Genomic DNA, 24,017 nt, shown 5'->3' with positions numbered 1-24,017 from the left:
TCAGGAGGAGCATGCCTAGGTATTTGCCAACAAGTGAACACAGGAGCAGTCTCCCCATTTGACTGGGATGGAGGTAGTTTTCAGACAACTTTCTGCCATTTTATAGAAATAGCCTTTAGACCCCAAGCTTTTCCATGGTTCAGGTGTGATTTACTAGCTCTGGGCAACATTACACATTGGGCCAAAGGACTAGAGAAATTGCAAAGTGCATACATAGACAAAGTGCAACAAATCATTTGCTAAGATACACAGGAAGCTTTTCAGAATCTTGCTCACTGTGGATTGTTTTCAGGCAGTTAATGGCCTGCTGTTGAGCACATAAAGAACTTGGCGAATCCATATGTGGATCAAGACCCAGGAAGCACAGTAAAGTGTGACAACCAAGAAAGTCAAATTTGCAAGGGTGCAGGAAGTCTGGATATGCGTGGGAGAGAGAGTAAAATAGTCTGAGAATTTGATCTTGCCTGGGTCAGCATGTTGTAACTTAGACTGGTATGAATTAAACTTAAGAGGGATAAACTTCCACTATATCGCATTGACCATCCATTATGCCCAGGTAAAACTGACAATTAAAAAACAAGGAAATAATGGTCAAGGAAAATCAGGTCTAGATCATCACTAGACAACATATGTTTTATTGTGAAGTACCTAGCTTAATTTATCCATCATTTTCTGAATATTTTTATTAACTTGTTTGAATACTTCACACAACAGAGCTAAACAGGAAAAGATTATATCTACTTTGATATTTGAGAAATGTAGATTTTTTTCTCAAGGATGATGACAAGAAAATTATGATATTACCAGTTGGTTGTGTGTGTGTGTGGCCTTTTTTTTTTGCATAGCTATAGCAACAGCCATATGGGAGGCATGTAATTTAATTGAGCTGCACATGGCAAAATCATGGCAAATTACCAGGTTCTCATTTGGTGTGGCTTCTCTCCAAGAATTCTGATTCAGATCAACAAAAGCATTCACTTTTTAAATATAATTGTTCCAACCATATTTCTCAAAATAATGAATGGAAAAAAACCCAGCTATTGTCTCTTATATGCTGAAGCAAGGCTTGTAAGGGGAGAGGAATCTATAAATGAGGGCTTGTTTATATCCTTAGACAACACCACTATCATCCATTATATTTGTTAGAGGCAACAAAACAGTGAGGAAAAAATATAAAGGAAGAATTTGACTGAAAACTTGATGGCTTATATAAAAACTTGATGCTCTCTGGACAGGGGCAAAATTTACAACAAGTCATGCTCTCCAGAGAAATGCTGAATTCCTGTGTAAAGCTCACTGAACTACATGTTGTTCCTTTATGAAGTTTTTCTAAGTAAACTAACAGAATGATGGCAGCAGTATTCCTAGAACAGCAAAATGGTACGCGGTTACAGCTGGGAGCCAGGTCATAGTAATAACAATTTGGTCATGATAAGAAAACCCATGCTTTCTTGTGTAACAAATATCCTTAAATATTCTGAGATGTATCTATTTACTACTTTGCCTGGAATCAATTCATATTACATTTTTAATGAATCTTCTAGATACTACACAGCTACAACTGATTTAGGTTCACAGTTACATTAAAGTGTAAGTAAGAATCTCCCTTGCTTAATGCTTGTACTTTTGGTTTCAACCTCTGTGTTCACAATCTCATGATCCTTGCATATGACTGAGCTCCATGATATCTTGCAAGCATATGTAAAAACACTATTTTTTTTTTTATTTAGTAGAGCTTTCCCTATTATTTAAAAATGTTGTTAATGTGCTATATCAAATCAGTAGGTCCCTACCTTAGGGTTTAGGAGCTGTTACACGTATCTGTTAACAACTAGATATATAGCTGAGCAAGGATGCTCACTGAGGTAAAACAAAGTCAAAAAATAGCAAATACAAGTGCAAGGAAAGTAGCAGATCATATACGCTTAGAACAGAGAAGTCATTGGGTCATTTTACAAAAGTCGTAGGATGATGCATAGAGCATGTAATGATGCTGTGAATTTTTGAGCAAAAGCCATGATGTGACAAACACTTTGAACTCTTCAAATATTTAAAGCTGAAGGTAGTTGAATCTGTGATAGGTAAACAACTGGGAGGAAAAGTTTATTAAAGTTAAAACAAGCATCTTGTAGAACACATCTTTATCAAGTTCTGAAGGGATTTTGTTGCTTGTGTTCCACTTCCCGTTCTAGATAATCCTCTTATGAAAAGTCACTTAAACACTTGTATTGTACCTTTTTTGATGAACTGAGAACATAGTTTTTCAAAAATCAGAAAGTAAAACCTGAACTGTTGACTCCTCAGATTGTTGTCTTGTCTGCTTAAAAACTGTTAAATGCTACTAAATTCCAAATATTGTCACGCTGCCATACTCTTTTTACTTCTATTTCATGATGACATGGGGAGGTGAAGTGAACTTAATCCTCGACAACTGTCCTCTGCATCAAGCAGAGTGGTGGCTGAAGAGGGTGTTAGGCTTCCTGGTCAGCTGTATATTACAGTATCTGCACTTCTATTGGCAGAAGCACAAATAAGCACTCTCCTTTAAACACTCTAATTTGCTCCAGACAGAATGAGACAGATAACTAAATATATCCTCTTTCATGGCTTAAATAATGTGGCTGACTTCCCTCCAGCAGAATTAGGAATGTTCTCCAGCAGAGCCAGGCCACAGTAATGAACAGCTGGTATAGTATCTTTTTCAATTATCACAGCTATTAGGAGACCAAGTTTCTTCTAAGATATGATTTGTTTTGAAACCAGGAGCTTCAGTAGATCAAACTAGTCAAGGCTGGAAACATTTCAAAATACTTCTTTCCTTAAAAATCATATTTCTAGTGACAATGCTGTATGCACAACAAAAATGGATACAATCTCAAAGCTACACACAATGCACTAGCAAAAGTCAAAATCAATAGCTTTGTCAGTGCAATTTCCAATTCGAGAAACTTTGACTTTTCTGGTGTGACTTAAAGGAGACTGTGTTGGAAAGACTATAGGTACTTCTACAAGACAAGAAAAACAGTATTCTCTTAATGAAACTTCTGTGTTTCTCAACAATTTCTGTTGGATATATGACCTTTACATTGGGTTTGTTCAGTTTATTTGGTAATACATAGAAAAAGAAATTATTTAATTTCTATAAAACTGGGTTTTTTGCCTTTGTGGAAGACTACAGGAAAATATCTTGAAATAATACAGGAAATTTTCCAGAAATAATGCCTTCCTTCATCAAGAAGTATAAAAGCACATTTGAAACTCCACAATGTCGTGTTACTCATTAAATTGACATAGGTAAGGATTATATGGCAGTTTTAGAGCACAATGCTCTGACAATATGCTCTCCTCATGTATAGTATCAGAAATACATGCATAAGCAGCAAAACAACTGAATAAAGTGTTTCACTCAACTCTTGCTGCTTTCAAAAAACTAATAAAAGCACCTACTGTGACAAGTGATCTTGATGGATATGTAAGCTGGGCCAAATCTTATAGACAGACAAATGACCTAGACATTATGTTAGCTGTTACTGCAAGAGTGAAAAAGTGAAATACCTATTTGGGGCACTATATGCTTTTCCCAAATCAGTGTGCCATCCTGTGAAGTCAACCAACTTGACTTTCGTGAATAAATGTTTTGAAGCTTTAATATTACCGAAAAACAAATCAATAGCTTTGTCAGTGTAATTTCCAAACTGATAAACCTTGATTTTTCTGCTTTAACAGAGACTGTGTTGAAAAGACTTTAAGTACTTTCACAAGATGAGGAAAAAGTATTCTCTTAAAGAAACTTTCCTCCTACATTTCCCTGTAGAATAGCTTCCACTTTAATCTATTTCCATGTTCTATATATAGAAACCTATGTAGAGAGAATATCTCCCCTGCTAATATTGCAAGAATTAATATAGGAACATTTATTTCTGTGCTTTAGGCCTTTCTTATGAGGTGACTTATCTTGAATATTATGCCTTTGTAGCTAGGGATCAGTTAACAATTACCATGTTGAGCAATACTGCAATTCACTTTGAATAGTACCTTATGTTGCAATTAGCCTCAGTGAATCATTGTGATTGTTCATGCACTAATGTACCCAAGCACAAATAGCTATTCTATGTTCTCCTGGCTGTACAGGATCAGATGACATTCAATACTAATTTAGTCCTGTACTGAGCAAACTCCCTGACTCAACCTTTAGGAAGATGCTTTTACAGGACTATTCAGTGCAAGCAAAAATCATGTTAGACACTGCATGGAGGCTTATTTTTCTGATTGAATCTCAAGACAGAGAGCAGTTACTCATACAAGCAATTCTGTTAGCTACAGTATCAAGTGATTTCCTATTTGTCAACAGGCATGAAGGTTACATATGCAGTCCCCTTAGGTTTATGATTATTCTCAGTAGCATGGTAAATCTCGGATTCAGAATGCTTCTGAAGGTTTGCTTTTCATTTACTTTTAGTTTTGCTTGGATAGGCTTCCAAATTTTTTTTAATCTTTTTAAGAAAGTATGATCATTATTTTTCTACTGAAAATGATTGTGATATAAGTTCAATCATATCCTCAGTCTGGGAAATCCCACCACCAGCTCAGATTCCTGTTTTCTTGACTACGGTAAATCAGCAGAGTAGAAAGACTCAAATAAGCGATAACTTACTTCCCCAAACAAGTTTTCTTACTAGCTTGTAATCTTATTGCTAGCTAATATTTATAAGTAATGTTCAGCAGAAACACAGCATAGAAAGTTTTGGATCCTAGTTCATTTTCTACAGCTATGAAGAATAATGTTTGATAAAAAAGCTATATTGTAAAAATGTGGTTTCTGCATGTAATACATCTGCAGCATAGCATTTTTTCCTGTAAGTACTGGCTGTTTTCATACTGTTAAGCATAAATTCGAAGTGTTGAAGTTCTTTAGATTTTTATCATATAAAGTAAAATGTAGCAGCACCCATTTAACCTGCTCAGCATGAGTCAAGAATACAAATAAAGTATTTGCAACTACATGGAAGAGAAATGAGCACAAAAAGGAAATCACCCTAAGTATCACAGAATAACTCGTAATGTATCCAATTTGTGATGTTATAACCTCAGCATCTCAAAAAGAACAGCAAAAGGGGACAGGGAGCACACCACAAAACTCTTCCAAAATAAATCTTTAGCACTTGATGTTTCAGAGTACAGCTGAGTTCACAAAAGAGCTTAGACAAGTTCATAATTGCACCAAGAGCTATTAAACATCTTGGTTGAATTCTGGACATCTCTAAACCATTTATTTTCAAGGAGTACCATAGAAACAATTGCTCTGCAACTGTCCTGTTTCCAGTTCTGAGGCACCCATTACCATTTGCAGAGATTTGATTTTGGGGTGGATGGCCTTCTGGCCATCCCAATAGAACCCAATAGAATAGAGAATAGAACAGAGAAACTTTTGCCATCATGTATGCTACAATAAATATAGTCCTGAACATTCAGATTACACCCTTCCCCTAAGGAGTAAAGAAGTGGACCAAAACTGACTGTTAGTTTAACTGTTAATATTGCATCTTCTGCTTTGCTGTTTACTTCTTGCTCATTAAAGACCTGATCGAAATGCTTTTGCAGGAAGCATTTCTCTGAAATAAGCAGATTCAGTTCCTTTGTAGAGATCTACAATGGGTCCTATAGCATATTAAATTTCATGCCTGAGATCTGATCCATTTCATCCAAATCAGCAATTACATTATCATAAATAGAATATAGGTGAGCAGAAACCAAATTCTGTTTTTCTTTATTAATACACATTAATAATCACATTTGTGAAATACAACTGAGGATGCTTTCTTTCAGGAAGATATTACAGTGCTGTTGGGAAATAGATTTAATTTTGCCTTGCCTAGAAATGTGGCATTTATATTACTCTAATATTATTCACAGCACCAAAGTAAACTATGCAATATATATATATAAATATATACACTTGCAACATACATAGATAGTAATTTTATTTCAACATGTGATACACTTAAGCCCTAATTCTGAAAAAAAAAGAACAGTAAAAGAGGAAAACCCAACTTTTACAACAATTTCTTTCAGAGTTGATAAGATCATCACATGAACCTTTACAATACGAAGCAAACTAGTTAGTTAAGCACTAAAAATATAAAAGTCCTGTGATGTTTTTAAGTTTAAAAAGCACAAGTTTGTGGTCTGCTTAAAATGTTGACCCATTTTCTTCAAATGCCTCAAGAACCACAGCCTAAGTACCTCATCCTGTGATGAAGAAAAGTTTGGCACTCCACCTTTAGAACAGCATTTTCTGTTTGCCTGCCTCTTAGTGAAAATGTTTTAAATCAGAACATTAACAAGTTGGATTTAGCTCTACTGCTGCATTGAGATGCAAACTGCATCTCATAAAATATAGAGAAGCAAGCTCACGTGCAGGAGAAGACACAAGAACTGCCCTTAAAAAGACAAATTTAATTCATAATTGGGTTTCATATGCTTTCCACTTCAAAGGAACTGAAAGAAAATATAAAAAGTCTGTGCATCTTCAGATGTTTTGCCATCCCTCACACTAGCCAGGGCCACTCATTTTGGGGCAGCACTTGCTGAGTGCAGTAAAAATAAGTTGAGCTTTATTATGCTAGGCCCTCAAAAAGGAATTCACCTTTTCCAGTGTTTTTCTACCACTGCACAATCAGCTGTGACAGCTTAAGAGTTTTAGAAAAGGCTAAGGATCTGCACCTTCCTTTTTGCCTTATTTTTTCTCTCTGTTCACACAAATATATTCAGCTTGATTTTAATATAGGTTGAACAATCACTCCATTTTAATATAAATTATGCATAATAATTTTCAAAATATTTATTGTTATGTAAAAGCACCATTAGCTATCACTATAAATAGGTGTGACGTATATTTTCTAGATCAGAGTACTGTCTTTGGTTTTGCTACTTACTAACTGACTGACCTCAGATAAGCCATGAAAGTTGCCAAGTCCCAGTATAAATACTTAAAGGAAGCATGTGCAAGACCAAATAAAACTGAGGTGCATATATATTTTTGTAGTTTCATTTCATGTAACTTTCAGCTCCTCCAAATCAACAGAAAACACCATTTTAAGGGCACTGCTGTTTTCCTGCAGTTTTACTTGAGAAATTTATTTAAGTATAATCTTTTTTTTTCACAGTTGTAAAGTCAAAATTTTATACAAAAGCACCATATTGCATATTTTGACTCGAAGGCTGAAAACAGCAAGGACAGAGGCACACTAAATCAATATAATTTATAATATATGCTCAGATTACTTCAAAAAAGAGCACAATTCACTGCATTTCCTTGTATTGTTTAGACTATAAACACTCAGGGTCTGGGACTGCATTTTACTACTAACAAGCAGTTTATGAGGAAGTTTATATGTTTATATAGGAAATAATTCAAGTCAAACAGTAACAGTCACCCAGGAGACTTAAAATAAGTTATGTCTGATAATTTTATAAAAGAGATCATATATGTCTTTAATCACTAACTAGTAGGAAGTACAAAATATCTTGCTTTATTTCAACAATTCATAGGGATGAACTGACATTCACTTCAGAGGTACATCATATATATTACCTAATTGCAGTTAAATCCCTGCTTGAGCAGGGGGGTTGGACTAGATGATCTCCAGAGGTCCCTTCCAACCTTACTGATTCTATGATTCTATGAAATGTTATTGACCATTCTTTATATGGCCTACTCTTACATCCTAGCAGTTTTTACTCTCAAATTCCCCACACATGTAATAGTTGAATTTTAGAGTTGCATTTATTTATTTTTTAATACTGAATCATTGGAAGAGTGCTAGATACACTGTTGTTTATAAGCAGGTTGATATTATAAGCGTAGTTCTTAAGTACTAATCCACAGTGACTACAAGGAGTTACAATATAAACAATAACCTGACCTTGCAAACTCATCTAGGCCTAGGCTAGTCTACCTTAAAATGAAGGTTGGTTAGACAACAATTTATGCATCTCAAAATTAAGCTTAAGGTAACTCTGTTTTAATGTAGTTCATATGTTTGTAAAATTTAAAAAATGCAATTCTGTAAAGTTTGTTGATGAAGTACGTATCTATTTTGAGAATTCATTTAATTGCTACTACTTCCTGGTTCTGTGAGATATTGCATCACAAACTGTAAAGATCACTGCAATTATGAAACAGATTCTACCATCTCAGTTTATTTTAGGACATTTCTCAAGGTTGTTCATCACTTCGTTTTCTTTGTTCTCTCTTTAGGACATGCTAGTTCTGAGCTCCATCTCACTTCTCCATTCTCTAGTTCCTTAGTCTGTATGTTGTTCCTCTATGTTTTCTTTTTCTCCTTTCTTTTTTGACCTGCTTATTTCCCTCCACCTCAAATTACTTTGAAGGAGACTGTGTACAGGGTCAGTAATGAAATTCTCTTCTGTCGAAGCTATTCTATGCCTTTTCTTGTCAAAAGATGGCAATTTAAAAGATTGTGCTTCTGCATGAGGTAACAAAGAACTACCCCATTACATCTGACAAAACAAACAAAAGCCCAGTTTTACTACTACTTTTTTCCAAAGCCTGGAGTTCTTGATATACTGAATACAGCCATCCTAACCAAAAGGCTTCACAGAAACAGTTTAGGTTATTTTTTACTCCCCCCCTCTCCCCCCCCCCCCAAAAAAAAAAAAAAATCTGTCCTGCTGAGGTCTTCTGTCCCATGTATTATAAATTGCCTTTAAAAGCTAACACTAACAAATGAATGTAAGTTCCCTCTACCCTTTATGGGGGTGTTATGTCAGCAGAAGTTAAGAACGGCAACATCATTATCTCTGATACCATCTGTAACTGGCCCATGTCATTGAATACTACTGCAGTTAGGAAAGGTGGAAGGGCAAAGCTCTGCTGATCCTCCCCTACCCAAACACTGACATGTAACTATTTTTTGCCAATCAGGAAGCCATCTGCCTCCTTGTTAGCCTTCCTCTGCCAGGCTTTGAGCAGGGTCTTGAGACTCATGCTGTGCTGGACACGATCATCCTTGGCTCTTCCAGGACTCCTCACACCACCTGTGCAACACTGACTTCATACTACGACTTTGAAGGCCTACAACACATCCCTACCCCAGCCAAGCTTCATTGAGCATACCTTTACCATTTGCAGATTATAGTGTTTAAAGGACTATAACATTTTTAAAAGCAGTTTACAGTGAATTAAAGTTGCAAAAACATTAAAAAGCTAAGCTTTTCTTCCTCACAGGTCTACCACACATTTGGATGCTTGAGCTGCAAACTCCAACATAGTTGCTAAAATACCACTGAAATGGAAAAAAAAATACGCCCACTTTTAAGCACTACACCAGTGTGCATCAAACTAAGCTACTGACACCCTTCTCCTTCTCCCATTTTTGTCCGGTTTCCGTTCCCCGTGTGCACCTCTCACTAACTGCCCTTTGTTTCCAGGTATTTATCCGCTCTCTGCTCGCTAGGTGTGTCCCGGCTAACGGAGACACTGCCCGGCGGGCGGGCACTCCCACGGCAGGTATTTTAAGCCCCAAACAGGCTCGTCGCGTGACCGGACGAAGGGGGAGAGGGAGAGTTTCCCCAGCGCGAAGACTCCGTCTCTCGTTTCAGGGAAGCGCCTCAACGGCGGCCCTGGCCCCGCTTCACCGTTAACGGTTGGCGATGACGTCATGCGGCTGGCCCTGCCGCGGGACGGCCGCGCGCGGTCCGCAGGGGTGGCGAGCGGCTCCCCGAGAGGCTCGATGCGGGGGCGGGGAGGGGGTGAGGGGGCGGTGTCGGCTCTCGCTCGCGGGCTCGGGGATGGATTCTCGGCGCGCGGCGCAGCCGCCGCCGCTCGCGCACGCCTCCATCTTGGGGCAGGGGGGCGGCGCCGCCGCCGGACGGAGGTGCGGGCCCCGGCGCGGCGCTCAGGTACCGCGGCGGCGAGGCCGGCGCTGCCGCCCCCGCGGCGCCTCTCAGCGCTCGCCCGGCGCGGGGGTGCCGGGGGAGGGGCGGCGCGGCGGCAGCGGGCCTCGCCGCGCTGCTGGCGGGGCGCGGCCTGCCCCGCGGCGCTGCGGCCCTGCGCCCGGAGGGGGAGCGTGGCCGCGGCGCGCTGCGGTGCGGTGCGGGGGGCCGCGGCGCCTGGCGAGGCCTCCCTCGGCCCCCTCCCCACGCGCGTCCGTGCCAGCCGCGGGGCCGTGCGTGGCGGAAGGAGGCGCCGCGCAGGGGCTGCGCGCCCTGGAGCGGGCTCGCAGGTGACCAGCTCTGTTGCCCCGTGTCCGGTGCTCCCCGCGCGTCCGTGTTTCCCTGCCCGGGTCCGTCCTGCGCTCTGCACCGCCTAGCGCGTGTTCTAGCTACAGATCATGTTTTCCGCGTGACTGCGGGAGGGAGACCCGTTCTTCCTCCTCTGCGATCCCTCAGGCTGTCATATTCCTTTCTCCTCAGGCACCCCGTTCTGAATGCGCTTAAGGAAGTCTGTTGACTTCCTGCTCTTCATCGTTCCTGCTGCTTTTCCCCGAGGCAGGCAGGAAGGAGAAGATCCTATGTAGCCTCTGAAATCGTTTCTGAATGCAGTGTTTTTGAGTGTTTCTGACGTGCCTGGAAGGCTCAGCTTTCAGATGTGAGAGTGACATGCAGCTTTGGAGGCTGTGGTGTCTGTTGCCAGCAATCGGTGGCAGCTTATCCTGTGACAAAGTGTGATCTGTTTAGATATTGCATTAAGATGGATGACATATGTGAAATAGATGTTGCTTGTAATGCTTGGCCAACATTAAATGTGTTAACTATCCGTGCTTGTGAGGTGTCTGTGGTTCTGTACGCACAGAACCACAGAATGGTTCAGGTTAGAAGGGAGCTCTGGAGATCATTTAGTCCAACTCCCCTACTCAAGCAGAGTCACCTACAGCATGTTAGACAGGATTGCACAATTCATATAAAAAGGCTTTGGGAGCTTGGCACTAAAAATTTTCTTCTGATGTCATTGGAAGAACATGGGAAGGAGAGCAAGGTCAAGTTCAGTTGTCAACTTTCATTCTGCCAGCTTGAAACTACTGTGTTTCTAATCTGTTGTGGTAATAGGTGTTAATGACTAAAAGGGTTGTAGTCATACTAGGATGCTGTATGAAGGAACCTGGCTTGTGGGTTAGGTACTGTATTAGCTGGTAAATGTTGACAAGTTTGTAACAAGTTAATATTAAACATTCCTATTTCTGTATAAGAAAATTGTGTTTTTAAAGCAAACCATTTGAGCAAGTTCTGAACGGGAAGCTTTCTCAAGTGTTCCTATTATTCCTTAGATACCAAGATCCATTTGTGGCATGACAGTTTGATACTCTGTTATATTTTCAAGTAAGTATTATGTGTATTAATGGATTCCTAGAGCATGTCTTTATATGAAGATGAATTTTCTTATTTTGCTACTAAAATAAGTGTTTTCTATGCATATTTTGGCCTTGCGTAACTTCTTATTTAGTTAGGAATGGTGATGTCTACCTGCAATACTGAGTGTTGGCATGAACATATGACTTCAGTTTCCTTCCTCGGTCCTTCACTTCGTTATGTATGATGCTACCAAAAACTTTCTTTGAGTAAGGATTATAGGGCTTTAGTAACTATAATTGTCATGTTGCATAAGACTCACCTTTCCATCTCTTCCAAAGATTCTCATATTTATACTCATCTAGTGATACCTCTTGACAGTCGAGTGGAGGTCAGAGTTGTGTTAAAATAGCATTGCTTTTCAGATTTGGAAGAATGGCTCTGGAATGATCCATCAGTTTACTTTCACTTTTCCTCCAATTAGAGTTGAAACAACCTCTGTATATTTTATTGGTAATCAAATATAAAATGAGAATCACCTGCTGACATTATACGTTAAAGGAGGGGGCCTGCTTGTTCTTCAGAACTTGTCTTATTGGAGCAGCTGGTTTAACTGGAAAAACTAAAGCTATTTCTTTTACCTGCAAACTTGTCTTGGTACATAAGATGGTCTTTCAAATTATACATGAAATAGTCTTGAGTAAATATAAGGAAGGATTTCAAGTTTGCACTGCAATCTGTTGTGACTGAGCTGCTGTTTTGGGTCTCTTGTTAGAAGTTTTTTTTTCTTTTTTTTCTTCCCCCTTCTCGTAAAGGAGCTAGAGGCAATTCTCCTATGTTGCAATGATTTGGTAATTTCTTTGTGCATAGTGATGTTTTCCCTAATCATCAGCAGAGCAAAAGCTATTTCATATTTTTTGAACTTACAATTTTCCCTTTTGGTGTTAAACTTTTAACATGAAAGAAGTGATGATCTGCAAAGAAACTCTTGATGCTGTAGAAATACAATTGTTCATGAAGTATCAACTGTGGAATTACATGTCCTGTCCTCAGAAGTCACCTTTTGCATGTTCATTTTAGTAAAACAAAGTTTTATCTTTTGGAGTTGGAGAAGCTACTCAGCCTGTTGACTTCAGTGTAATCAGCTAGGTGAACACTCCTTCTCAACAGCTCTGTTACGCAGTGAGACTGATTTAACTTATGCTACTCCACAAAGATAAGTGCTGAGCTCAAAATGATCTAGAATATGATGTTCTAGAATGTTTAAAAAGCAAACTACAGTGTCATGAAAAGGCTCATTAAGAGTGTTTTTTGTTTGTTTTCAGCAGAAGGACTTCACGTAACTGGATGAAAAATGATTCTGCAAGATGACCGTTCCAATTCTAACACAGTTAAAATGGTAAAAAACAAAACAAAACACCTCCCCCCCCCTTGCCTTGAACTCCATGCTATTTGTTGGAAATTATAATGATGTTGAGAAATATTTTTTAAATCAATATATAAATCCAAAGGTCTAATTAAAAGTTATAACATGTGGAAAGCATTTTTCCAAATAACAGAAACAAAAGGGTTTGCGTAGGCTAAACTTTCTACTATATTTAGTAAGGTATTGTATTTACTTTAAAATCAACATTTTTACTTCAGCATGTATGTCTTATGGTAGCTTAAGCATCTCGTAAATCTTTGTGTACTTAGTGGATTAGATGACCCGTAATTATGAAGCCATGTTTTTTGAGTGAAGTGTCTTGCATAATTGCAATTCCTTATCCTGAAATGGATTTATTATTGATAATAAGCATTGAACAGAGTTCTGTCTGGTCAGCTCCACAGAGGAATGCAGCTCCCATTAAGTCAGTACCCTGAGAGACGGTCAGTTTAAGTTTTGCATAATAACTAAATTTAGATGCAAACTACTTACTTGAGTACAGCTAAAGCGGATTAAGTAGGGCTGAAAATAATTGTTTGAATGGTATTTTGCTCTTAGCTATATTCAGTTTAGTATGGATAGTGAGAAGAATTTTTAAGTACCTTTCAGCCTTCTATTTATTTTGTTAACATATTCAGTTACATCTTCTGCGTGTGTATGTTAGGCATACACAAACTGATCAAACTATGTATGGATAAATGTCCTTTTTCTTTGTTCTTGATTATTTGGGTACTGATCTTAATCTCCATTTAGGTTGATAATGTAAGGAAAATATGACAGCAGTTACTGTTTATATGCAAGGGCACTGAACTGAAAAAGCATTCAAAATCTACTGTAAGCATAGGACGTGTGATGTACAAAACGGATAAGCATATGTCCATGTTTTCAAACTGAATCTTTAAAATCTTCTTACCCATTTTTAGTTCAGTAGACTCTGTATGGCAAATGGCTTAAACTTGTTGGGTGCTAAGCAGCTCATAAATCTTGATGAGGTCAGTGGGGGCTGAATTTGTTAATAACTATAGGTCTGAATCATAGGCTTACATGATCCATCTTTGTAGTCCACCTCTTAACCTAGATTAAAATAGGTGAAGAGTATCTGTTTACTTTTTACCTTCTATTCACAGTTTATAAACTTTTAGCTATGGTTGGCAGATAATCAAAGGTGAAATTTAGGATTTTTTTTGTTTGTTTTGTTTTGCCCTCAGTGCTACCTCTGTACTATTAATTTGTGACTCATTAATACAGGATGTGACTCCAGTTGATACAGGATATCCCTAAAACAAAGAGCTTAGCAGAGTTCAAAAGAATTAGACACTTCCATGAATAAGAAAGAAAAGAGAACTTCCAACACTTCTGAGCAATAAAACTTAAGTCTTTATTCTTCTTGGTTGTCAGTTGCAGAGTTTTTCTGCCTCCCTTTGGAGCCCTATATATTTGCCAGTATCTGGACTGGCTGATTGATGAACAGCTAATTGGTCTCATGGAATACTTTTTTTCTCATTTCCTCATGTATAGTGTTTATTCTCCTGCATAAAAATTATAAAATGGAGGGGAGGGGAAGGAGGGTTGTTGAGCTTCTTTATGGGATCTGAGCTTTAAAAAATAGTTTCAGATCAGTGGTTATTTTTTGTTTATTTTTTGATACTATGATAATACAGTATCAAATTAAGGAAGGGTACTGACCTTGCACCAGAAATGACATAAGCATTTCATCTTTCTAGATTATTCTAAGGGCAGAAAGCCCATATTTTCTCCCCTGTATTCTTAAATCTAACATTTACGTTGTTTGCTTAGGAATGCAGGCTGAAGAAAAAAAGTTCTTTCTGCTTTATTAGGAAGGTTACATATCTCTTCTTCCTCTGTATAGCTTAAAAAATAACTATGTAACATGATCAGCATCTTCACTTTCATATTATGCTCTTCCATTTAATTAGTGAGGAAAGGACTGTGTCATTTGAAATAGCAGAGATAAGTGATCCTGTTCCCTCGCACTTCAGTGTTGTCCTGCTGGCATTTTTGATATAGACCGAACTGTTCAGGTTTTGTATCTGTATGTCTTTAACGTCCAGGACTTGAGCTGTAGCAGATACTCTTTGATTTTTATTTTTTTAAAAAAGTTTTGCAAAGATAAATGTGTAAGAGATATATATATCATTTTTTTTAGGAGACTGTCTTCACTTTGACGTGATATGTGAAGTTTGCTAGTTTTCTTTCTTGTTTTGAAATCATTACAGAAGGTATGTATAAGAAAAATAAGTCTTACTCTTTTATGTTCGTTTTTATCAGAGCATATTGCCATCAATGTTCAGAAACCAAATAAAAAGAACAGTGAGGTTTTATTTTGTTTCAAGTTAATTATACGGGCATATCATCAGTAAGTGGGATAGCATGGCTGTCCAGAACTTCACAAATATAGTTTCTATCTGTCTCTACATTCTACATGAAGTTTTACAAGTTTTAGTTCTGTCTTAAAACTTAGTATGTAAGCTTCAATAGGGTTCTGTTGCTTTGCTTTATTTTGGTAAATTGTGGGTTGGATATGGAAGGTCAGATATTAAAAAAGACATTGTTCTTATGAGGTAACACCAATTCAAAGCAACATTGTAGGCTTTTTAAGTCAGCTAGTAGCTTGAAGGTACTTCTTGCTGCCTGTAAAGACATTGTAGATGCCCTTTTATGTTCAGCTTTCTTTCCTTGTTATAAAAAAGAAATAGCTATATTAGACTCACGGAAATGCTAACCAGGCACTTTGCAGTCCGATGAGCAAATAATAGCTGGTGGTATTGTAATGTTTTTTTTTAAAAAAAAAATTGAGACCTAAGTATGGCCTTTTTATTTGGAATTTTTAAATTTACTGTTCACAGATTAAAAAAAATGGTGCAACATGTACTTATATGCTGAATAACTTCATATATAGTCTCATATCTGTGAAGTACTTGAGATTCTGCCATACTTTACTACTTTTTCACTGAGGGATCCTTATACAAGGAATTTGTGTGAGCCTAGTGTAGACAGGCTGAGCACAGTGCTAAATAACTACAGAATATATGTGGTCTCCATGAACAATCTGCATGTACTGTATGCTTTGAACCAGTATATGGTATGAGCAGAGGAGTTGGGCATGTAATGCAGAAATGTCTAACAGATCAGGCTACTATGATTCCTCCCTGTCTCCAGCCACCTATACTACTGTTACTGCACAGCACATCAGTGCTGGAAGGCTAGAGTGGCTTTCATTTCTAGTGTACCTTACACCTGTTCATGTATCACACTGCTGCAAAGAGATTTCTTCCTTCTAGCTCCTTTGGAACTCTCCTGTGCACAGGTTCCGTTCTGGCTGCGTGTCATCCAATGGCTATGAATGGCTTGTTTTTTTGGGGGGGAAGTGTTTTTATTTTTTTTGTGTGTGTGTATTTCATAAGCTATTAATCATAATAAAACAGAAGCAAAATTTGTAGAGAAATGTGTAGTATCTGTTAAACCAACACATACAAATTGAAAGAAAAAAACACACATACAAGCTTTCAAGTACTAAAATGTTTGTTAGCTCACTCAAGCTTAAGATAATATCCATAGTTACTCTTTGAGAACAAGCGTTTTCTTCTTTAGTCCATATCAAATAAAACCTGCCATTCCTTGCTGTGTTTTTCATAACTTTACTCCTACCTACTTACAAGCTTTTCTTTTGTCAAGTCCTGAAGTCCTCCATTTTATCAGCAAAGCAGAATCATTATCCAGGACTAATGCCCACACATGCAATATATTAGCATAGCTCTAGTGATACAATTATACTTCAATAGCTCTGTCTGTGGAAAGAGGCTGTTTGAAATGCAGAGGAGGAAAAAGTGGGAAGATTTGAATATGGCAGAGACTGTACAGCAAAGGAGAGAACTGAGACAAAGGTGGAAAACAGTGTAGTGATCTCTAAAGCACTTGTGCATATCTAAAAATCTGGATCATTAGTCTAAAGAACAGGCTGATCTGTTTATGGAAACATAAAACTGCTAAAACCTGTAATGATTGAACATCGTACTGATGATGATGAATAGTGATGAACATCTTACTGATGTTCACTGGCAAGTATTAATTTTAAAGATATTATTGGTCGACTAAGGAATGAGATGTCTGTCATCTGTCTAAATTTATATTTGAAACTTTTTAATTATAAAATTGAATATCTTTCTAAATTTAGGTCTTCTGTGAGCAGCCTTAAAGATATGAGACTATAGATTCTAGCTCTGAATGTAAGAATGCATGCAAGTCTGGCATGCTCATATTTAGCATTTAGGGAGTACTTTAATGGTCTCTTTCAACTTCAGTGTTTTTGATAAATGTTAATACCTATTTTTAGTACAAGTGTTGCAAAGTCAAGCCCTCTAAAGTTAGGATGTGCCATTTTTTTTAGGCCAACACAAACAATATCAAGTCTATTCTCTTATGTTTGCTGTGTACATGTATTCTGCCTACTGAGAGAGGGAAAGAAATTTCATCATGATTTATTTACACACTGTTGTAATGCTCATCTCCTTGTAAATTTTTACTGGTAACTGTATGTAGTCTTCTATCTCATTTTTGCAGTGTCATATTTTCAGATTTTTTTTATTTTTGAACTGTGTACTCTTTCAGTATGTAAGAGCAGTGTTTGCTATAAGCATTTAAATCTAGCCATGCTTTTCTGATAATTCATCAGAATTGCTTAAATTGAGATCTTTTTTGTACTACCTTGAACAAGGACTTCTAAAGGCTGTGAGGTGCATATATGAAAATGAAAACGAGTTTGTATATGTCAGAATCTGAATTTGTTTATGATGTAGTTGCTGGTATGTGTGTATGATTCTGTAATACACTCTTGTACAAAGACGCCCTAAGCACAAACCTGCATTACCATTGTACTTTTGGTTTCTCAACAAAAGAAGTGTTCTTATTTGATTATTTCTGTGCAACATACTAGGTGCACAGTCACATTTATAATCACATTGTTGGGGATTTTTTTAATAAGCAAAGCTTTCTGTTGCATATATTGTGTGCTTACTGGTAGTTAAAAAAGATTTTTCACTAGAATTAGTGCTTGTACTTCATAAATTACTAGATAGGTATATAAATCTTCTGGTATGAGGTCAAGGGTGCATGTAATCTAATTCTGTGAGTTTACAATTAGATATTTATTCTTGGGGCAGAGAGGGGTGTTTCCCCAGCACCTAAAGGGATGGTAAATTACCCAAATGTGTTGCCATGTCTACAGAAATATTTGACTAATGCTGAAGTTTAAACATGCAAGTCTTTACCTTTAGTGGAATTGTGTTCAACACAACACATCAAACTAATTCCTACTGTAGCCTCGGAGTATCTGAATCTGCCAAAATGCAATGGTCTCAAAATTTACCAAACTTGTACTATAGTATTTCCAAAAAGGCGACATTGCATGTTTTACCTGGTTTTTGCTTACTTCAATGGCAAACTTACTTCCATGTTAATACACTTTCAAAAAGTCGAAGTTTACTTTTTAGTTGTCCCTAATATCTCTGAAAGTATCATGCCAGGTCAATTAAAAATCTACTGTTAACAAACATAAGCATATGTTTCTTGGCATGTTGGATCCATTTCATATATGTGAAACAGTTGATCCTTCACACTATCACTTTCTCTTGTTTTAATCTTTTGGTTTTATTCCTTTTAAAATATTGAATAGGTTACAAATGGTGTGGGTTTTTATCATGAATCGAATGAGCTCCCAGAGCAATTCATCCACTCAACGTAGGCGAATGGCTCTAGGAATTGTCATTCTTCTCCTTGTTGATGTGATATGGGTTGCCTCTTCAGAACTTACTTCTGTAAGTATTGTTCCATGCATCTTAAAATAAAATAAAAGCCTGTATAAGAGAGAATCCCAGGGCGATTACAGTATTTCAAAAACTCAGTAAATATTTTAGCAGAATGTTCAGTATTCTTTTCAGTATTGGGGGGGGGAAGACAGTGCCTTCAGATTACAGAAGTAACCTGTATACACTAGAAGTTATGAACAAGCACAATTTGGTGACTAGTGCTTTCAAGGTGGAAGGTGTTACTAGTTTATTAGTTTATGTTGGTTTATTTTCAAGTACTCACTATAGTTAGTGAGGTTATTTGTTTATTGGCATGTTGATTAAAATAATGCACGAGCTTTTCCCTGGAAGTAAATGAGTTGTAGCATTAAAATCTAGGTAGCATGGTAGATTTTTATTTCAGACACCTAAAAATCTAGGACCAAAGGTCTAAGGAGTCATTGACTTAACTCATGTAATTGCAGACAAGTTTATGCTGTAATCTAATTTGTATATTTACCATTTTAAAACTGGTCTGGTATTTACTTCGCATTAAAATATAATTCTTAAAGCTTTGGCAATGAAAATTGAGGGTCTTTTGATAAATTCTTATGAAGTTCAGATTTTTGAACTGTTACTAAGTAGCTATGTTCTATATCAGATGTTTCTGCATAACATGCCGCATTACACTAACTAGAATTTTTTTTTCAGTGAGCTAGAAGAAGTACTACTGATCCTGAAATGTTACTTAATCAAGAACTAAGCCCCCTTTGCTTTCAATTATGACTACTATAATATTGCTTACAAAAGTGGTCTTTTATTTAGAAAATATTTGTATGTAAATGTACTTTCAGTCGTCTTTTAGTTCTATAGCATATCCATATGTTGCCTCTTTAAATAGAAGTAAAAAACAGTTTTCCTCTGGTGGCAGAATATCTTACAAAATGGTTCAGTGCCTTCTTGTTGACATTGAAGATAATTTGGGAGAGGGCATCAGTAGAATAGGTGGTGCCACTTGTCTCTTTTGGTCATACATGCCAGAACTTGTGGCATCCTGGTTTTAGGAACCAGGCTATTCTGGATCGTATACTTAAAACTGTTCATTGATTTTATGTATTCTGACCTAATTTGTGAATAATTTTGGATACTATAATTATTTTCTTCCCACAGTATGTTTTTACAAAGTACAACAAACCCTTTTTCAGTACTTTTGCAAAAACATCCATGTTTGTTCTATATCTCTTGGGATTTATTGTTTGGAAACCATGGAGGCAACAGTGTACACGTGGGTTTCGTGGAAGGCATGCAGCTTTTGTAAGTATTTTAACTTCATAAATGTTACGATTTTTGTGGAAGTGTGTATAGAATAATTTAAAATAATGTAGGAGGGAATAGAGACAGATGAACTTCAGGTACTTGTGAAATAATGCTTTCATAGAAGCTGAATCACAGCTAAGGCAAAGGTGGTGATTGTAAATAGTCTTTTGAGCAAAAGAAAATAAAAAGCATTTTGAAATATTGTAGGAATCATAAGAAATGCTCTACTGGGCCAGGCAGTTGGCCTGTCTAGACTGGTATTTTGTCTTGGACAGTTGCAGAAGATGATTGTTTTTTAAGAAGAGCTTCTGAACCTTACTGCTGTCTGTGGTCTGTTTTCTCTTACCTCATCAACACATGTAAGCAGTTGAGTCAGTATGCTAACTAACATTGTAGCTAGTGACCTTTTTCTCTCTAGAACTGAGCATTGCATGCTAAGAGAGTTTGATTGGTTTTTTTAAAGCCATATTTAGGAAAGGATGGTAGAATTATACTTTTGTTGTTCATGTTGTATTTTTGATGGACTTCATGCACATGAATGGCTTTATATTGCCCGTCTTAGACCTTGGTATATTTTATGCTAGTGCCTAGAATTATTGGCATATCACAGAAATAGATAATTTTTCCGAGTAAATTAGAGATGTTTGGAAGAGTACTTGTTCTGTGCCAGTGTTTTGGAATGCTAAACAGCCAGATTCAGGAAATGGTAAGGCATTTAGTCTGGTGCTCATCCCCCATTAAAATAACCAAAAAGATGATCCAAGAACATGCTGTTAATAAGCTATTTTCTGTAAAGATATATTTATATGAAAAGAAATGATTTTACTCCTGTATATCATGTTTCATTGATAGTTGTAGATGTAACATGCTTAAAAATCATTTGGCTTAATGTCGTATAACATTGCAGTTATAAAGTAGCACACAGCCTTGTGTGTTAAAGTCTTGTATCAAACAAAATACATAATTTAGAGTTTACTGACATCTCAAAATAATTTTTAGTTAATCAGTCTTTGATACGAAATGTTTGTGGGTAGCATGGCCCATGTGTTAGGCTTGGTATTCTTTAGGAATTCTATAGATTATCTGGAAATAAACAGAATTTACAGATTCTTTATTGGCAGTAATGACAAACAATAGCAAAAGGGAACTAGTAAAGGACAATGAGTTATACGAGCAGTTAAACTGATCAACTTTACCAAATTAGGCCCATGCAAACCAAATACATGCAAATAAAGCCATCAGTGAACTAGAAATAATCAATCTGAGCAGACTGGTAGAATGTGCCTAGAGCAGAGACTGGGTTTGTGCTGAGCAGATGAATCCAGTGCAGTGCTGTTGCAAGGAAGAGGTAATGTGATCCTCTGTATTAACTGGGCAACAGTGAATAAGAGTGCTGCATCTGTCATGGCCATTTGTGGCATCTACAAGGCTAATATTGGAATTCCATTATTTCTTTCTAATGCTGTAAAATAGTTTTCCTCTAATAACTCATAGGAAATAGCAATTAGTTTTGATTCCAGCATAGTTTGAAAGAACAGTGTGAGAAAGGACTGTTATTTGCAGCTTGAAATAAGATACGTATTTTCTTTTTTTTAAGTAATTTAGTTAAATAATCAACTCTATAGTATCTGCTGTTAGAGTGCATTGTGTTTGTCAACCTGGAACCAAGATGGTATGTTTATAGTCTTTATTATTATTTCAGTAGTGATTGTAAATTCTTGTATGTTAGTTTAAGTTCCTTTAATTCAGTTTTATTTAATAGCTCTTCTACCAACATAGTAATACAGCAAGCTGCAGGTCTGGGTACAGGGTTGGCCGTGCTTGTTAGGGTGCAGAAAGAGGAAAAGCATGGTACTTGAGCTCACCCTGACTTAAGCCTTGTTAAAACTAAAGCAGAATTCCAGATTATTATGCGAAGGAACCTTGCCTCAACTGATTGTTAAATCAGGAGTGCTGTTGTAACATCTACATGATAATTTGGTGAAGTGTATTTCTAGTATGTCTCGCTAAAGCTGCATTTTACAATTTCTTCCATTCTGACATCCTCATCCTGCACAGATAGGTGGATAGGCAGTTGAAGCCATCGGGGCTCTCCAAGAGGGACAGGAAATTACTTAACTGAAGTTCTTTACTTAACATCTAAGCCTCCTTCTTCTTTTTTTTTTTTCCCTTTTTTTTTTTTTTTTTTAAGGATATATATGTCTGGGGGGAGAATGTTGACAGAATTATGGCAAAAGGTATCAAGAGGCCTGTTCTCAAAATTTTTTTCAGTTACTAGTAACTATTGTGTCTTGATAGATCATTACATTTAAGGTTCTATAATTAGTTTGCAGATGCTGAAGGTTATTTTGCTGCCTGTGCAACAGACAACGCTGTAAACAGTTCTCTGGTAAGTTCATAATTTTCGAATCTTAATGCTTTGTTGTAATATAACATCATTATCACACCTTCTTGTTTAAAAATATTGTCCACTTAAATGTAACAGCTTTCAGCAAATGGGAGTAGTTTAACTTTGCTTTCAATGCAATGAAAATAATTAGTAGTCGTAAGTGTTGTGAATAATGCCATTACTTATTTGAGAAATACAAGTTCCTGACTCAGTGAAATATTTATTTGAACGTTTCTGTCATAGTTTGACTGTGAAAGAAATGTCTATGTCATACAAAGGAAGCCTTTACATGTTCAGCTCAGTAGCTGCCAAAGCAAAATGTGGAGAGCTAGTGGTAAAGCCAAACATCTTCCAAGACTAAGGCATACAGCAGAATCATTCAGTTAGCTGAGTGTCTTGTATACTGTGATCCTGCATTGCAATTTGAGTGAAAAATGGACTGCCTTCTTTCTTCCAGTGGATGGGAAGGGATTATAGTTTACCAAATTAAGTGTCAGTGCTGGTGTTCTGCTGATAAACTAAATTACCAGATTGCCTTTTTTTATTATTATTATTTCTTATCATCCATAAATTATGGCTTCTTACACCTCTGTTGGTGAGACTGCTTATTAATCTGGATACCTAAATTGAGCCTGGATACCTAGCTACACTCTGAAATTTTCTAGTTCCTAACAAAAATGCAAGTAATAGAATTCTTTTACAGCTAATTTTAATTTAAATAAGCAGCTTACTACTAGTTTTGTTGGAAGTAGTTAAGCAATCAAAATTTCTGCTAAGAGTTTCTGTATGTTGGAGTTCCTTTCCCAAAGTTTGTTTGACACTTAGCTGTAGTCCATCAACTACTCAGGGTTATGGGAGAAAAATCAGTGTGCATTGAGATTTTTCTTTTTTGGTATACATTTTGTGTCTAATTTAGTGTTTGAACAAAAGCTATAGATCGACTCAAATTTGTGTGAATTTAAGTTTTTCCCTTTTTTAATTTGTATTTTGAATTTTGAGGGAATGTTCATAAGGATATATGCACTATTAATTGTATCTGAGTGCTGCATCTTTTATTTAATATAAAATACAGATAACGTATGACAGACTTCTTCACAAGCCTACCCAGTGTGCCAAAACACTCCTTAAAATTTAATTCTGTTAATATTTCACCAAACTTTTTTTTGTATTTTGTTTCCTAATACGCTAAATTAATTTTACTGCTTCTAGTTTAAATATCCTGCTTAACTGTATTTTACTTATACTGATTCATTTCAGAGTGAACCTTTATATGTTCCTGTAAAGTTTCATGATTTGCCAACTGAAAAAAGTGGCAGTAATAATAGTGATGCAGAGAAAAGTGAGTAAAGATTTTTGGAATGGTGAAATGTCAGTTCTTTGAAAGGGTTGTTTTCCTGTTTGTTCATATAGCCTCTATCACACTGCATGACTTGCTGTGTGTGTCTCTCTCTCTTCCCCCTTACCCCTTTAAAGCTGTTATTACAAGCGTTGCAGTTGTGTGTATTTACTTTCAGGTAGAGAAAACATAGGCCTCTTGTTCAGTTTACCTTTCTTGGTCACTACAGATCCAGCCTATGTTTATCTCAAGGGACCAACTGGGTTCATTACTTGTGATTCTTTCCTTCTGGGCTTGTATGACCAGCAGCACTGAGTCAGCCTCTGGAAAAACAAACTATTGTCCCTTTTAGAGCAGGAGCAAAGCAGTCAAAGTAAGAATTTTAACAGTCTATGTGCATTCCAATTTTATTTAAGCCTCCCTATCTTGTGATAG

At 36.9% G+C, this 24,017-nt stretch overlaps 1 protein-coding gene across 10 annotated transcripts in view; it reads left to right on the top strand.

Annotated features, from left to right (window-relative positions):
- Window positions 1–9,839: 9,839 nt before the first annotated feature.
- SLC35F5 (solute carrier family 35 member F5) overlaps window positions 9,840–24,017 on the top strand; it is a 34,215-nt gene continuing 20,037 nt past the window's right edge. For 2 of the 10 annotated variants that reach the window (XR_009958781.1, XM_062578795.1), the window contains exons 1-8: window positions 9,840–9,924; window positions 11,289–11,340; window positions 12,636–12,709; window positions 14,904–14,976; window positions 18,429–18,570; window positions 19,711–19,854; window positions 22,184–22,246; window positions 23,504–23,585. Coding sequence is in view for 9 of the 10 variants with exons in the window: in XM_062578795.1 (XP_062434779.1) it covers window positions 18,436–18,570; window positions 19,711–19,854; window positions 22,184–22,246; window positions 23,504–23,585 (424 nt within the window). In the remaining variant the exon portion in view is untranslated. Of the gene's footprint in view, window positions 9,925–10,211; window positions 10,248–11,288; window positions 11,341–12,635; window positions 12,710–14,903; window positions 14,977–18,428; window positions 18,571–19,710; window positions 19,855–22,183; window positions 22,247–23,503; window positions 23,586–24,017 lie in introns of those variants that run through there. The other 8 variants (XM_062578800.1, XM_062578796.1, XM_062578803.1 and 5 more) reach the window with 8 other exon arrangements.

This window comes from Rhea pennata, chromosome 6 (assembly GCF_028389875.1).
Source record: "Rhea pennata isolate bPtePen1 chromosome 6, bPtePen1.pri, whole genome shotgun sequence".
Taxonomy (NCBI): domain Eukaryota; kingdom Metazoa; phylum Chordata; class Aves; order Rheiformes; family Rheidae; genus Rhea; species Rhea pennata.
This window is presented reverse-complemented; position numbering and strand designations above follow the sequence as displayed.